General features: G+C 37.7%; 1 protein-coding gene across 1 annotated transcript; it reads left to right on the top strand.

The window, feature by feature from the left end:
• Positions 1-2,918: 2,918 nt before the first annotated feature.
• On the top strand, positions 2,919-12,750 carry IMPA1 (inositol monophosphatase 1). Its single transcript, XM_079301796.1, has 8 exons — positions 2,919-3,143; positions 4,421-4,554; positions 6,449-6,553; positions 7,799-7,844; positions 7,996-8,104; positions 8,807-8,915; positions 10,372-10,523; positions 10,949-12,750. Exons 1-8 carry the CDS (start codon positions 3,081-3,083, stop codon positions 11,065-11,067), a joined length of 837 nt encoding a protein of 278 aa, XP_079157922.1. The 5' UTR covers positions 2,919-3,080; the 3' UTR covers positions 11,068-12,750.
• The last annotated feature ends 3,308 nt before the right edge of the window (positions 12,751-16,058 follow it).

The following is a 16,058-nucleotide window of genomic DNA, read 5'->3' as shown; positions in this document are numbered from 1 at the left end:
ATTTTGGAAATCTTTATCTCCTGGCAGCTGAAACTACAGGACCATTTTTCTGCTTTCCCCTGCCAGTCTCTCCAGTTGTTATCTTGCTTTCCAGTACAAGAGGAACAGTTCTTTTTTCCCTTGTTATTTATTTTCCTCCCTTTCATCTGCAATTGTCTATTCATCTTTCTTTTTATCTTAGGCTGCTGTGGTACAGAATATGCAGTAAGAGGCCAACTAGCCTTGTGGAACCAGTGAGCTGGGAAGATCCCAAAGCAGAACTTGTTCCCTGCACTATTGCTACAAAAGCAAGTGAAAAATGCTGTTGTGCAACAGGGTCATTGCTCTTCTTTTTAGCAGAAAATCTTCATTCTCTACTTACACCCTTCCTCCTGCCCCTGATTTTTCTGCCTTAGCAGTTGCAGGCAAAATAGTTGAAATAACACTTTCATGTGATTAAAGAGAATATAGACTTGGGATGCAGGAAGCAAATCTTTGGGGAGACCTCAAAGGTTTTACCAGGGTTGCTTTCATCAATCGCCAGTAATGGCTGAGGGCTGTCTGCCTGTAAATGACAGTACAAACATGGCAAGTCACAGTCAATATGACTCCAAAAAGTTTTCACTATCATCTTTTTCCAGGAATGTGTCTAGGGTTGTACACAGAAGCTCATTCCAGGTATTTTTCAGAAACTGAGAAGCAAAACCAAATTATTCTGACATAAATAATTGAGAAGAGGTGAAAACTCCACCCTAATCAATGGCACTAGGAACAAAAGCAGAAACTTTTCCAGACTTTTAGGATCTTGCCTAGGCTAGAATTGTTCTCATTTTACCTTTTAGATACCAACATATCTTTACTTAGCATTTTTCTTTTGTTTTTGTGGGGTTTTTAAAACTTATTAGCACATTTTCTTACAGAAAGTTCAACAACTGCATTTGAAAAAAAGAAAACCAAAAGACTGGAGGAGTCTTCATTTGAAACCACTGTAAATTTTACAAGCCTGTGCTTAGAAGGTGCTGAACTATTTCACTTCAAAGTTAATAAATAAAACATTAAGTTCGAGTAGATGCAAAAAAAGTATGTAAAGTTATGCAAGCAAGAAGAGGAATTTATCAAAAGAAATATTTCATTATTTTAATAGTGCTTTCAGTCAAACTGAAAAAGGTGAATATCAAGCATTTTACTTGTTCTAGCTGTAATTTTAGAGAATGCACAAGGTCAAGGATTTACAAACATTTTTATAAGATGATGTGGTAGCAGCTCCTGGCCTTGTTCTGGTCCCAATATTGCTACAAGGTTGCCTGGCATGTATTTGTAATGTACACAACGGGAAAGGGTTGTATTAACACTGAGAGTTCAATTCTGCCTAGATTACATGACCTGTTAGATCGTCTGGGCAATGCTGTAGTAAACAAGAAAAAATGTATCACTAAGACAGCAGGCAGTAATCTCTCGTATTCTCACAATTTTCTGTTATTGTGTCTGTTTTGGAAAAGTATGCACCCTGGGGTGTGATCAGTCTGGTTTGCAGACTTTTTATCAATAGGTCACCTTTGTTCATCTAGTTTATCAGGTGACACATAAAAATACACCTTGGAGCTTAGTTTTCCTCCTAGTAGCCTAGTACATGAAATACAATATTTCATTTCAGAAACAATAGAAATTGTGGTTTGGATTAGGAAAATTCTTATATTTTTTTAAGAGAGAATTTCAGGCTGTTTTACGTCTGCTGATTTTAAGGTGAATGCAAACATCTGTAAAACCCTTGCTGTAATGTTAAGTATACATTAGTGATGTCATAAAAGCCATTTTTCTTAACACTCATGCAGTCCTCTATCGATTGTACTGAGGCACGTTCAGCTGTTTGCCTCAACAGAAACCAAATCTTGAGCTCTTGAAAGAGCCAAAGTGCCTCTTTTAGTGGTGTCTGCTTTTGGCATAACTGTGTAAAGAATGATTTGCAAAATAATCAATGAAAAGCACAACTTATTATCTCTGTAGTTCTTTAATGACTGTGGATACTTTAAAAAGCAGGGTAAATCCTGTTTATGAGATGGGAAAGAGGAAATGTGGAATTGCAGTGACCTGCCCCACACAACAGATTCAGGGAGAGTGGAAATTTTTTCAGTGATGTGGAAAGGTCAAAATTTTGTCCCTTTGGCCTAGATGTGCCTTAGGTTGGCATTGGGACAATGGGGTAAGACTGCTTCTTTTGGTGTGGTTGACATTTTATGATTATTTTAAGCATAAAACAAATTGCAACCCTTCTCTGTTTGGGCAGAACACCATTTTACATAGATCAGCCAGTTACATCGCTTGCAACTTCTGAGGACAAAACAAATCCTCAGTGTTTTGCCTTTATTTGATGACAGAAAATAGGTTTAAAAGACCATGGGGGGGGGGGGGGGAATTAAACTGTTATCAGTCAGGTTTGGGAAGTCTCTCTGTATGATTTTAGTTAGTATTGAAGCACATAGCTTTCAGAAATCGTTGATCTCTCTGAACTCGCCCTCCGTGAGGGTTCTGAGCCACTGGCACAGGTTTCCCAGAGATGCCTCATCCCTGGAAAAGAACAGGGCCCGGTCGGATTGGGCTCTGAACAACCTGGTCTAGTGGAAGGTGTCCCTGGCCACGGCAGAGAGGCTGCTTATGATCTTTGAAGCTCTTTCCAACCCAAACCATCCTTTCAATTCCATGATCAACTTCCATCGCGTGCTCCATGGCCGAGCATTTACTATACCGCGGTCCTGCCACGTCCAATTATTAACAAGAAGCCGACATCAAAGCCTAATTCCAGCACTTTCCCTGTAATTTTGACAGCGCCGGCGCCGAGGCGGCCGTGCCCAGCCCGGGCTCGCTCATGCGCAGGCGCGGGGAGAGCGGCGCGCGCAGCCGCCATTTGGCGCGGCGGGAGGGGCCGGGCGTCCTGCGGCGCGCCCGGGGCGGGGCCTGCGCGCTGCCCGCTTCCTCATCCGCGCGGTGCTGGGAGCAGGCGAGGCAAAAACGCTTCCAGTTTGTGAAAAAACGAGACAGAAAACGAGCCGTAATAATTTTGTGCATTAATCTCTCCTATTGCTAGGCTCTTTGTCTCGGGAAAAATGGCAGATCCCTGGCAAGAATGTATGGATTATGCAGTTGGTTTAGCAAGGAAAGCTGGGGAGGTATGTATAAGATCTTTATAAATAATAATATAATTTATTGAATCTAATATGCGTGTAACTTTTGAAGGAGGTTGATGTTGGAATTTCTTTTGAAGAGTGTTTTGTCGGAGAGCTAAATGGGCAGACTAGTTTGTGTTTAAGTGCAAGATTAGAGTGTCTTTTATGTTTGCAGCTTGGTTAACTTAAGAAAACAACTTTTTGCTTTTCCTTAGCCTGGAGTCCGGTTAAAGACTAAGGAGTAACTTTTATTCCCTGAATTTGATTTTAAAATAAAATTCAGAATTATGGCAAACAAAGAGCATGTCAAGTTTCACCCTTAAACAACTACTTTCTGCCTTTTTATTTTACCACCTGAATCTGGTGACAGTCTTTCTTGTGAGCAGCTCAGTCAGCTTTCTGCAGTGGTTTATTGACAATAATTGCAGCCAATATCATATTGTGTTCTCCAGCCTTGCGAGGCCAGGCTGGACACAGCCCTAGGTCTGGTCTGGTGAAAGGTGTTCCTGCCCTTGGCACCTGGGTTGGAACTAGATGGCTTTTTAAAGCTCCTTCCCAAACCATTCCGTGATTGTTTGTCTTCATGAAGGCTGTTTTGCTTTGTAAATAAGAACCATCCCTTACAGTGGTGGTATTTTGCCATTTGAGAACAAGAAGAGGTTTGTGCATGTTGGCAAAGCCTCAGCACAAGTGGTTACCAAATGTTTGGTTCTTAGTACATTTGGAGGCTGTGGCAGCCAGACAAGATGGCACATGTACTAATTCTGTCCCCTGGAGGTGCAAAATCTGTAGAACTTTGTCTCTGCAACGACCTCATTAAAGTCTTCCTTCAGAAAATCCTTCTGAGTTACAGTAAAATAATTCTTTGGGCTATGAGGTAAGGATTCTTTCTTAAGCTGATACTGATAGTTTTAAGGTCATAAATGCAGGGTCTGGCTAAAAATAGCTGACTCAGTGGTAGATGTTTTATTCAACCCTGGCATTTAAATTTGTAAATCTAAAACTGGTCCTAACGAAATGGACCTCAGGTAGTTTCGTGTACCTGGAGATCTTTCTGTAGTACGTAGATTTAAGGCCATGTAAAACTTTGTACTAAATAGGGACTAGAGATCTAAGTCCCAGCTCTTGCAGTTAAATCCAGGTTTGTTACTGCTTATGTTTGTGTTTTGTGTGTGCAGTATAGAAAATGACCATAAAAATGATGCTCAAATTTTTTTTGAAAGCTAATATTTTTCAGATTGTTAACACTGAAGGATTTTCTTTTCCTTTTGTTTTAACAGATAATCCGTGGAGCACTCAAAGAAGAAATATCTGTTATGACTAAAAGTTCACCTGTAGATCTAGTGACAGAAACTGATCAAAAAGTAGAAAATTTCATTATTTCTTTGATAAAAGAAAAGTATCCTTCTCACAGGTATGACTTGTATGCTCTTGACAGACGAAAAATGGAAAGTTTATGGTTTTGCATGGTAAAGTTTTAATTCAATTGGCAGGCTGGAAAGTTGTAGCATTACCTTCTATAAATTAAGTATTTTAAAGTGGCAGTGGGTTGAAGTTTTGCTCAGTATTGTAGCAACAAAACTAGGTGTCCCCAGGTCTGCTGACATGAGACAAAATTTAGGCTGAAAGTCACTTGCAGTTGAGCCAGCTGTAATAAACTTCTTGGTTTTTGTGTTGGAAAGTCAAATGTAGCCCCAGGAGACCTGGAAACCAGATTTCTTGTCTGCATTTGAAACTAGTGTTCCTTTGCTGTCTGTGTGGGATGGGTCCTGTGGAACTAAGTGTGCCTTTGGCAAATCTCATACAGTTTTACAGCGTAAAATGTTCTTAAAAGAAGACAGGATCTTCTTGTTCTGCATAACAGAAAGACTGTCATACAAAATACTGGTCTTCTTAATTGCTCTTCCCCTTTTTTCCCTTCTCCCACCCCTCTCTGTACCTGTTCCCTACCCCATGTAAAACGTATCCTTGAAGGGTATTCTATGTGTACTTTGCTTATATAGGTCTGTCTTTGGCATTTTGACATAATGGCTCAGGTTTAATACAGTTTCCTTAAAGTCAGTTTGCTGGTTTTTTCTTTTATTTTCTTGTAGATTTTGTTATTGTATCTGTATATGTGAAGTGTAAGAAATCTGTATAGAACTGGAACAACTGAGGAGGTGCACAAGTTCTGTAACCAAATTAGTATAAGCATACAGGCTTGTGGAATGACCTTGAAACACCAGTTTCTGTGACATTGATAAGCATTTTAGAATATTTTAGCTTCTTTTTATTTTAGGTAACCAATGGCACATTAGATATAATGGTGCTGAACTTCTCTTCCTGGTGAATTACTCATCCACCTATATTCAGTCTCATTTTTCTGAAGGTCTGCTGTTTTTTGGAAACATGCTGTTTCTTTCTGATTAGTCATCTTCACTTCTGTAGTTAATCATAAAACTCCCAATCAATATTAAAGGGACCTCATTTGTTACCTCTCAGCAGTTATTTTACATGTTTTTGGAGGAAAGCATTTGTTTGCTGCAAACTTTTCATAGGTTGAGTAATGTGTGATAAATTGTGACAACCTGTAAAAGGCTGAAGGAGAATTCCACCCACTCAGACTCATTCTAATAATTTTGCAGTCTGAAACACTTTCATGAGCAGCAAAACCTGTGAAGTTTGGGGGTGCTGTGGCACTGTGACTTCTGTGTCCCTGGAATTTAGTACTGTGGCTGAGCATGCACTTACCCATCTTCTTCAGGAACTCTGGTTTGAATTTCATCCTGCTACCATTTACTGTTTTGTCATGCTTGTAAAACTAAACTTTTGAGATTAACAGCTTTTGGTCGTATTTGGGTTGAAATCAGTCTTCAAATTTAACAGCTGCTGCAGTGTTCTAACCAGGTACCAAAGACCACAAAGGTCTTTTTCACTGAAAACACAAGCTACAAAATAATGTTGTATAGCACAAATAAGCTGAAAGGTATACATTTCTATAGGTATTTGAACAAAATTTGATGATGCTGTTACTGGAAAAAAATGATGAAAACTTCAATGTTCTGAATGCTAAATTCTGGTATTACTTCTATGTTGGAACATAAAATTCTTTTCCTGACATATTGTGCTTATCCTTTACACCATAAATATTCATCCAGACTTGATCAGATATGTCTTGTGCTTTCAAGATAATGTATTTCAGTTTTTGTGTATGATCACTGATGGTACTCAAAGCTTCACCTCACTTTTAAGAATTTCAATGTCAAGTACAATGTTTTAATTCAGACATTTTAAACAACCTCTGTCTTTTAAATGTGTTTCTACTGTAGCTTTATCGGAGAAGAATCTGTTGCAGCTGGAGAGGGCAGCATTCTGACAGATAACCCCACATGGATTATAGACCCTATTGATGGAACTACCAACTTTGTACACAGGTCCACCTTTCATTTTTTAATGTTAGCAACCTCAACTGATTACCCTTTTTCTTTCTCCAGTTCCATGAAAGAAAAGTTGTTTTTAATTTATAAACTGCTTTGAAAGAGATACTATGAACTTGTTAATAGTTACAAATTGCTACTTACTGAGAGCCATTGGGCAGTTTTTGCAAATATTTTAGCATTCCCGTGAGTATTGCAATAGACTTGCTCTGTTACCTACATCAGTTGTTCCATACAAGGCCTGTATTATACAGCAGGGGTCAGCAGCCTTTGGCATGGAAGAGGTTCCAAAGATGGATGGGCAGATTTTAACAGTAAGAGGTTTCAGAATAAGAGGTTGCAGCATCTTCAGAAAGGGAAGAAATAACAGCTTCAGGTGCTGATTTCTAAGAAATCTCAAATCCATTGAGATTTAGGAGCCCCAAGTAGGAAAGAAAGCAGGATATCACCTGTGGTATTTCACACCAGGATGAGGAGGGGACTTACATACTAACACTGGCAGCCTATTCCTTACATCTTTTAAATGTGATAGATTTTGGCCCCAGTGAGCTTTTCTGACTCTGCCTGATTTCAGTTCTGAAATGACTGCTGCTATGTGCCCAATGGCTTTCAAACACCTTTTGAATCTGCTAAATAATGTGTTTAGAAAGGTATAAGAAAAGAACTCATTCTGCTGAATCTACAGGCTTAAAAGTTGGTATTTTTTTTGCATAAAAAATAAAAGGAAATGTTTGAGAATAGAATAAAAAGGTAAAAAGTAATTAATTGCTTGATTGTTTCAAACTTAGACTGAGATGCAGTCCACCATAGTGCCACTGTCTTCACCCTTCCTGCATTCTTCAATATCTTTGTCATGGCTTTGGTGGAGAAAGGGGAGGTGGGGGAAGAGGTAACTTGTTGGTTTTTTTTTTGAGACCGTTTTGTTCCTTCTAAGAAAGGTTAGTGGCATAGAGGCTTGTTTGCATTCTTTGGCTGTTAAAAACAATCCTTAGGCTAGGAAGAGCTGTAACAGGAATGGCAGCCCCTAGTGGGTAGAAGAGTTTGTTTCAAGTGGTAATCAGTGTGGTTGGCTCTATCTTCAGCTAAGTTGTTCAAATTCCAGAAAACTATGTTCTATATAGTCCAAGTTTGTTTTTGAAATATACATTACATTTAAGTAAACACTGTCTTTATTAAGAGTAAGCATGGTAATAAAAAGATTTGGTATCTCACTATAAATTAGTGAAATGTTTTGTTTTGTAGGTTTCCATTTGTGGCAGTTTCAATTGGCTTTGTTGTAAACAAAAAGGTATACTTTTTATTACTTAATATCTACTAATCAAATCTAAATGTATTGCTTGCTGCTAGTTACAGCTAAGTTCTGTAATTTCCTGCTTCACTGTAAATAGAAAGAAAGGGAAAAACCATTTCCTCAAGGTATTTTTTCCTTTTTCTTGCAGATAGAGTTTGGAATTGTGTATAGTTGTGTAGAAGACAAGATGTATACTGCCAGAAAAGGAAAAGGTGCATTTTGCAATGGTCAGAAACTTCAAGTATCAGGCCAAGAAGGTAAGCTGAACTGAGAAGCTTTTTCTGGTAATTACCAGAGTGCAAGTGAGACAGGAGAAATTTGGGACCTGGATATATTGGTATTTCTTAGCTCATAGTTTTGTTTTGCAAGACTTTCTTTGGCCATGGGCTGTTTAGTTTTGAGAAACATCTTTATGTTCTCTTTGATGCATCTGATGTGATCTGTACAAAATCAGGACTCAGCAATAGAAAATTTTATTTCTCATGTATTGTGCTTTTGTTATTTTGTTTCTTTAATTCACTGTATGTCTGCAATCTGTTTGAGATTTAGAGGGAAACAAATCTGCCAAACAATTCAGCTTCTCCCAGGTGGGACCTATTGGTTTGAGTCAGTACCACTCTTCTGTGTTTACAGCCCTCCATTAAATAAAATCCATGCTTCAAATAAGATCTTAAGTATCTCAGGACTGTTTTAATTTTATAGCAATAGAATTTTATTTAGTAAATCAATTAATGTATATGCACAGTTGGAGCAGATCATGCTTCTTTCATTGTATTTTATTTTTTCCTACAATTTTCCAAATAATAACAGATTTTTATATGTTTGATATATGTAATATTTTATTAAGATACCTCACTTTTATTCAGTCAGTCTTGTAAGAAAGCAGTGTAGTTACTGTGTAGTTACTGTGACTATTTAAGTTGTGCTATTGGAAGAGTGAGGTTTTGTTTCTTTTCCAGACATTACAAAATCCCTTTTAGTAACAGAATTGGGGTCAAATCGTGATCCAGAGGCTATAAAAATAATTCTTTCTAATATGGAAAGACTTCTCAGTATTCCTATTCATGGGTAAGATACTTCCTAATTTTATATATATTTATATATACTGACAGTGGTTAATATTGTAAATATGCTGATTTTTAGAAAGTTTTCATGGTATTATGTTTGACACCTTAAATATTAAATACTATTTAAATGTTTCTGTCTAGTAGCTTCCACAGAGAAACTGTTTTTAGCTTTTTCAAGCTGAGACATGCAGAAGAGAACCCTAACAATCAGTGAGAAGCAAAGCATGTTTGGGCTTGCAGGACTTCAAAGTGTTGTATTTAGTAGTTAAAAAAATTAAATACAATCCTGTGCTCTTTTTTTTTTTTTCCCTAGATAAAACCGGACAAATAGAAGCTATATTACATTTCTTAGTTTCCTTTCCTTGTAGTAATGAAAATTGTTTTGCAATTTTATATAAGCCAAATTAGATCTCCCTTTCCTCTTTCAAAACCATGCAATTTTAATTTGTCTGAGTAGTTTAAATTATCCATAAATTGCTCTTACATGGCATTCCCTGCTTCTTATCTTCCAGATAAATCAAAGTCTACATTTCCACAAACCATTTGTATAAAGCTGGTTTGAGTAGACAGTTTTTTGTTACTCAACCATATTCATGTTTCTGATCTAACAAGTTTTATGCTGAGATTCTCAGGATTCTTGTTTTGACACTTAACATGTAGATTTTTTTCTACTTCCAAAAAGTCTTCTGATATTGTTAAAGAATATATGCTAAATGCAAGTAGGAAATACATTTTACATGTGTTGTGAGTTCATCTTGGGAATTTTATTTGTAGACAGTAGTTTGAGACTGGAGTTGATTTAAGTTGCTTCTTGCAATAGTATAGCTGCTATCAGTTACAATTTAATGTACAGTTTACTGTAATTGAAATAACTGCAGTTTTTTGTACAAGTCATACTTACTTGCTAAGTACACTGACGTTTCCAAAAGAAACTGGAATTTGTGACATCAGGGTTTGGTGAAATTATCCAGACCAAATTTATGCTGTGTAATTTATTTTTTGTGATTACTGTTAGAAGATTTGGCAAGTCAGAGATGTTTACTGAGCATCATCAGAGAAACTGAAAAAAAAAAGAGTTTTCAGAACCAAAAATTGTACACTCTCCTTGAATTCTTTTATTCAAAGAGCATTGTAGACTGTTACTGTTCCATGGGAAACAATCTTCCATAATATGTTTCAGTTTAAGAAATCACTTAAGATGTGTTTAAACAAAAATTGATTAACAGAATCTGTAAATGTAATTTCTAGAAATTTGCTGTATTTTGAAAACTCTTGAAGTTTTGTAAGCAGCACTTCATTCCCATTTTTTATGTTTAACTGCAGCATTTCATCATGCTTGCTCTGGTTCAGTTCACTTCCATCATGACATTTCTGTGTTCTCTGTGCAGTGTACCTGGACACTGCAAACTTTTTTGCAAACTCTTCTCAGTTAAAACAACATCTTGTATCTCCTTTAGGATCAGAGCTGTTGGTACAGCAGCTGTGAACATGTGCCTTGTGGCAACGGGTGGAGCTGATGCCTATTACGAAATGGGGATTCACTGCTGGGATATGGCAGGAGCTGGAATCATTATTACTGAAGCTGGTGGGGTGCTGCTGGATGTAACAGGTAACATGGGCCTGCATAATACTCTTTTGTCCTTTTAAATGCCTAATAGGGAGCAAAATGTAGCTGAAATGAGAAGGCAAGAAGTTCTTTTCAGTCCTCTTTTGAGCTACCACTACTTAACAGTTCCCAACCTATTAATAGATGAAGAACAGGCTGATTGTATGTTCTTAAGCAACAAGGCAACCTTTACTCCCTTGGCTGGACTCCTGGAAAAGTGAGAAAAGACAGTAAATATGCACTGAAGAGAATTTAAATGCAGCTCATGCAAGACACCTGTTGTGCTAAATGCATTTTTGTCTGGAGGAAAAACTTGGTCCTAAATAATAATATACAATTTACACTCACTTTATTCAGTGCTTATTTTCATACCAACTTTTAATTTTCTTCATATATAAACTGGTTGCTTTGTTTGCTTTGCATTCTAGGTGGACCATTTGATTTGATGTCTCGAAGAATAATTGCCGCAAGCAGTCGAGCTATTGGAGAGAGAATAGCCAAAGCACTTCAAGTAATTCCTCTAAGAAGAGATGATGCAACCAACTGAACACCAAAGCTGCACCATAAATGTCCTTACCTAATGTTGTCTCATATTCCCACATGGTGGTTGTTCTACACCTTGAATAGATGGTAGTCTTTCAGTACTGGTGTGGCTGCTAAGTAGAGCTTTGAGATTGAACTACATTCTAAGTAAGCTTTAACTGTTGAGTTTTTATTTAACATCACAGTTAGATTAAAAATCTAGAAAATAAGCAAATATATGCAACTACTATTTTCAAGTTTTATACTACACTGGAACACGTAGCTTTGATGTATAGATAAATAAAGCCTCTCTAGTTCTGCAAGTGACAAAAACAAAACCCATTGTCCTAACACCATATCATCACATCTGATCCTGAACCCAAAAAGGTGAAGGCATTACTGTTTATCCAGTCTTTCTCTGTCAGGTCTCCAGTGCATCCATTTCCTTATCTCATTGGAGTTTTTGTAGAGCTGGTTCATACATTTCCAAACCTGTTGGTTTCTTGTAGTTTTGATTACATTTTAAAACGTTTATTACTTACCTATCATTGATTTTGTAGTCATCATTCTACCTTTCCAGTGGTAGATGGACACAATCTCTTATTTAGCCTCATATGTGGTCAGTACACTTGCAAGTCCATTACAATTTCAAAAATAATAATTATTGTGCTGGAAAATACAGCATCTTCCAGACTTAATTCTGAGTATAACTATCACCAGTTGTACTTACTTGAAATCAACATGCAGTATGATTTTCATTTTGTTAATTTTGGTTGGATTTCTTCATGGATGAGTGTGTTTCAAAGTATAAGGAATCATTAATTGAAGAAAGTTTTCAGTACTTCAGCTGGGAAAAAATAAGACCATAGCCCCTATTTTTAATATAATTTTCTAATTTTCCATAATTTTTACTAAACTGCAAAATCACTGACCAACCAGGACCAGGTTTTCATTCTGTTTTACAGAATGTACACAGAGGAAGATATATACCAGAACCTGAAGAGTTTATAATTTAAGAAACCCTAGTGATTCAATTCTAGGTGTCAGTTGCTGTAAACTTTGAAAATTATACTGGTTCTCTGAATTTTTGTATTTAAAATTGTTAAAAGCATCAGTGCACTGTTCAGATAATTAATGCACTTTAAAGAAGAGATGTCAGATCGGTTTTTAGAATGATTTTTTTTTTTTGTGTGTGTGTGTTGAATGTAGTCTCATTGGTTGTTTAGTTAAGAGACAACAGTGCTTCAGAAAACCTGACTTTTTGTACTGCTGTCCCACTATTTCTGCTTTAAAAATGGTATATTGAAGTTTCAACAGATTGCATATTATAAATGTCAGGTTTGTGTATCAGTTGATTTGTGCAGATTTTTCAGAAACTTTAAAATTTAAGATCTATCTAATGCCAGATGATTAATGTTAACAAGGTCAGCCTCCTACTTAAAGGTCTTTCCAAAAAGCCAGACTTAGTTACTTTACTTTTTAAATTTCTATTGACAAGGATGTAAACCTTTTGAACATTTCACTGTAATTTTATTGCTGTAAATAATGTGTGTGGGATCATGGTTACTTTTGAGATGTCCTCTGTACCATTTCTGTGGCTTTTGGATAACAAAGTCTGCATAACTTTATTTGTGAAATGGAGATATGTCTAAAAAGTACTTGAGATGGAAGAACATGTTAGAAATAAATACACTTTAGCAGCAGTGGCTTTAGCTGTGCTTCCTTTCTTAGCATTTATCAGGTCCAGTGCTGAGACCCATCAAGCTAGATCTGTGAGTCTCAAACTGAGTTGAACACTTTTTCTTCTTGGCCTGTGATGTGCACAGATCATAAACTGTTGTTCTTTAGATATAGGATAATATGTGCACCTGCAGTTGGGTTTTGGAGTAACTATTTCAACTTGTTCTAATGAGATCATGGTTCATTAATCAACTCCAATCTTAGACTCAAACTTTTTGAATTATCTTGCCAGTCATTTGTGTTGGAGGTCTGTCAGCTTGTTGAAGCATGTAGCTTTCTCATTGTTAGCTTTCTTAATAATGTTATCTGAGGATTTTTTTTTTTTATTATTTTCTTATCTTGGCCATCTTCACTCTATTTGTGTTAGAAACTATGTAATTTTTTTTTCAGTCTCATAGTGGCAGTTTTCATCAACTGTCTGCTTGCTTTTTTAATTTCAGCCATTTTTTTGGGAGGATCAGAAATTCTAGTTTGCGACTTTGCTAAGCATTATCTTCTCAGATACCTCTTTAATATGTGCCCACTTCTTTTGTCATGTGCAAAGACACTGAAATGTAATTATTAAGTTTAAAGACATTTTGTTTCTGTTTTAGCCTGCAATTTTGACAAGTTCTTGTAATACAGAAGTCAAGATTGCTTTGTGTTCAAAATGCTTTTGGGAGTTTATATATATATATAAATATAGAGAGGTAGTCCCTGAATGTTGAAAACTTTAATTGTGGTTTTGATGCTTTGAAAGATGGAGTGGCAGAATTCATCCTCTTAGATTTTACTTTTAATAATTTAAGATAAAATTACGTATTTACAAGATAGCTTTTGCTAGGCAATGAGACAATTGGAAAGGAAGGGCAGTTAGTTATCACAGATGGAACAAACTGTCAAATTAAGGTCATGAATATTCCTCATGAAGATATCAACAATCAAGTATACAGCAAACTTTCTTGCATAGCTTTTCAATGAATAACACAGGACTTCAGCTGGCAAATTCCACTGTAGTTTGAACGTCAGCTCTGAGTGAGAAACACAGGTGCAAGAAGATCAAGTGGATGGAGTCAGCAACTGGAGCAAATGGAAAAATAAGAATAAAAAATACTACTGGAAATTAAAGGGCTACTTGAGTAAATCTAGTCCCTTTGTCTTTACTTTGAGAGCTTAAATGATAAACATTGTCAGTAGTTTCCTCAGAGTAGGGGACTGATTTTTACTCTGTCACTAAAACAAGTAGTACTACAAATAGGTAATAGTGACTTCTAGCACTGCTGTGTATGCAGCAGGGGCTGTGCCTTTGCCTTCTGTCCTGGCAATCATCCATCACTGGCCCTCTCCATTTATTGATTTGCTGATAATTTGTGATTGTTTCCTATGATGGTCTGCAGAGCTTTGCTCTAGCTGCAAAGCAAAGTATTCCAGTAGATGCAATCCTGCAGAGCTTTTCTCAGCATGAAACATTGCCCAAGTCACAACAGGCTTCAGGCTCCTGCCCAGCCCTCTAAAATAGCCTGGCAGAAAATCCCTCCTCTGTCCACCCTCCCCTTATGGAATATGGACTATCCTTCATAATATCTGTGACCTAAAGCTGTGGTTTAATTTTGCTTAGTGTAATGTCTGTGGCAGCTAGGCTTTCTGACTAGATATAAAATGTCATCCTGTGGCCTTGGTAATGAAGCATTTTAAATAAGGAACCCTTCTTTCTTTTCCTGAGGTTCTTCCCATCGTCTCAAAGCCAGCTGCCGATTCAATTCTATTCATTACCTGTGTGAGAGGTAATCACTTCCTCCACAAGCCTGATCCTGTTGCTAAAGTGCTGGCAGGCTACTCTCCAACAGCACATTGGTTTTGGATCTACAGCAGCTGGCATGGCTGCCTTTTTTTGTACAAATGCCAAGCATCACCAGGATGTTAATAATGTGACACCTCAAGATTGTCAGCCAGATCTTCTGAATGGCAAAATCCATTTCACCTCTGGATTTCTGCTTGTCCAGCACCAAGAGCAACAGTGAATGTAGTCTGTCACATCACTCTCCAGTTTGCATAATCTTCACACAAAAATCTGCAGCTTCTTAAAGATCCACAGGAGCTTCTAAAATACCCTCTGTGCCCCCTATCTGCTGTCTGCCTGCTAAAACAACAGGGCAAAGAAAATCTGACACACTTCAAAGCTATGTGCAGCATCTGGAACAAACAAATTGGAGGACTGAGCTCACCCGAGAGCATATTATGGCACTGCATGAAAGAGCTACAAACTCCCGCCTGTTTCAGGAGGAGAATGGATTAAAGAATGGAATGCTCTCTCCCAAAGCAAAGCACAACTAAATTTCTAGCACAATTCAAGCTATTAAGATGGTAAAAATAATGGGTGACTGCACATCCTGTTCCAGAAGCTTGTAGCCTCTCTTGATAACTGGTAGATTGCCTACACATATTGTGTTATGCACAATCCCTTTTGTGATGACTTTTACACTGAGGTGATTCTCTCTACACAAATGTTGCTTTAGCTGGGAATTGGGCCGTCTGTACTCCCATTAGAGTGGGAGCAAAAGAGGAAGAAAACACAATAGCAATGGCTGTGCCACAGAAGTAGGTGAGCCAGCCTACCCTTTTCATGCAGTGGAAGGTGAAGGTTTACGTTTTATTCTCTCCTTAGCTCAGCTGAGACTACGTTTACAACCATGTGAATCACTTTCTTTAGAAGAGGTTATTACGGAAATACTTGACAATCATCTCATAGATGCTCTTCCTCAGCTTTCCGGGTCGCATCTTGGCCGGTGCCGTGCCGGCGGAGGCGCGGGTTTCACGGCAGGCGGAGGCGGGTCGGGAAGATGCGCAAACCGCAGCGCCGCGCCCCTCGCCGCTCCCGCACAACACTAGATGGCAGCCGGAGCCAGGGAAACGCCGGGAGCCCTTTATTTGGGGAGCATTCCCTTTCCCACGCCTCCCATCCACCCTCCTTCTGCTCCCCGTGGTTATTGTTAGATGCAATAACTGAGGGCTATGCAGAAGAATTATGCCAAAACCTTTGGAGGATTTTAGCTCTGTTTTTCTGGGACTTGAGAAGGAGTGTGAAACAGTGCCAGCAGAATTAATATTCTCTCCTTTTCAGTGTATGTTGAAGACTGTGGTATGGATCACAAAAGATCACAATTCTGAACTATAAAAAAAGACAAAAACCATGCAAGTCATTAGATTATACTGCATTTAAGGCTGTAGTATTCCTCTGTATTTTTGCTGTCATAAATTAGGACATGGCTTTTTTAAAGCCTTTCTTTAAGCCTACCA

The sequence above is a fragment of the Erithacus rubecula genome (assembly GCF_903797595.1).
Source record: "Erithacus rubecula genome assembly, chromosome: 3".
Classification (NCBI taxonomy): domain Eukaryota; kingdom Metazoa; phylum Chordata; class Aves; order Passeriformes; family Muscicapidae; genus Erithacus; species Erithacus rubecula.
Note: the sequence above shows the minus strand (reverse complement) of the source record. Positions and strands in the feature narration are given on the sequence as shown.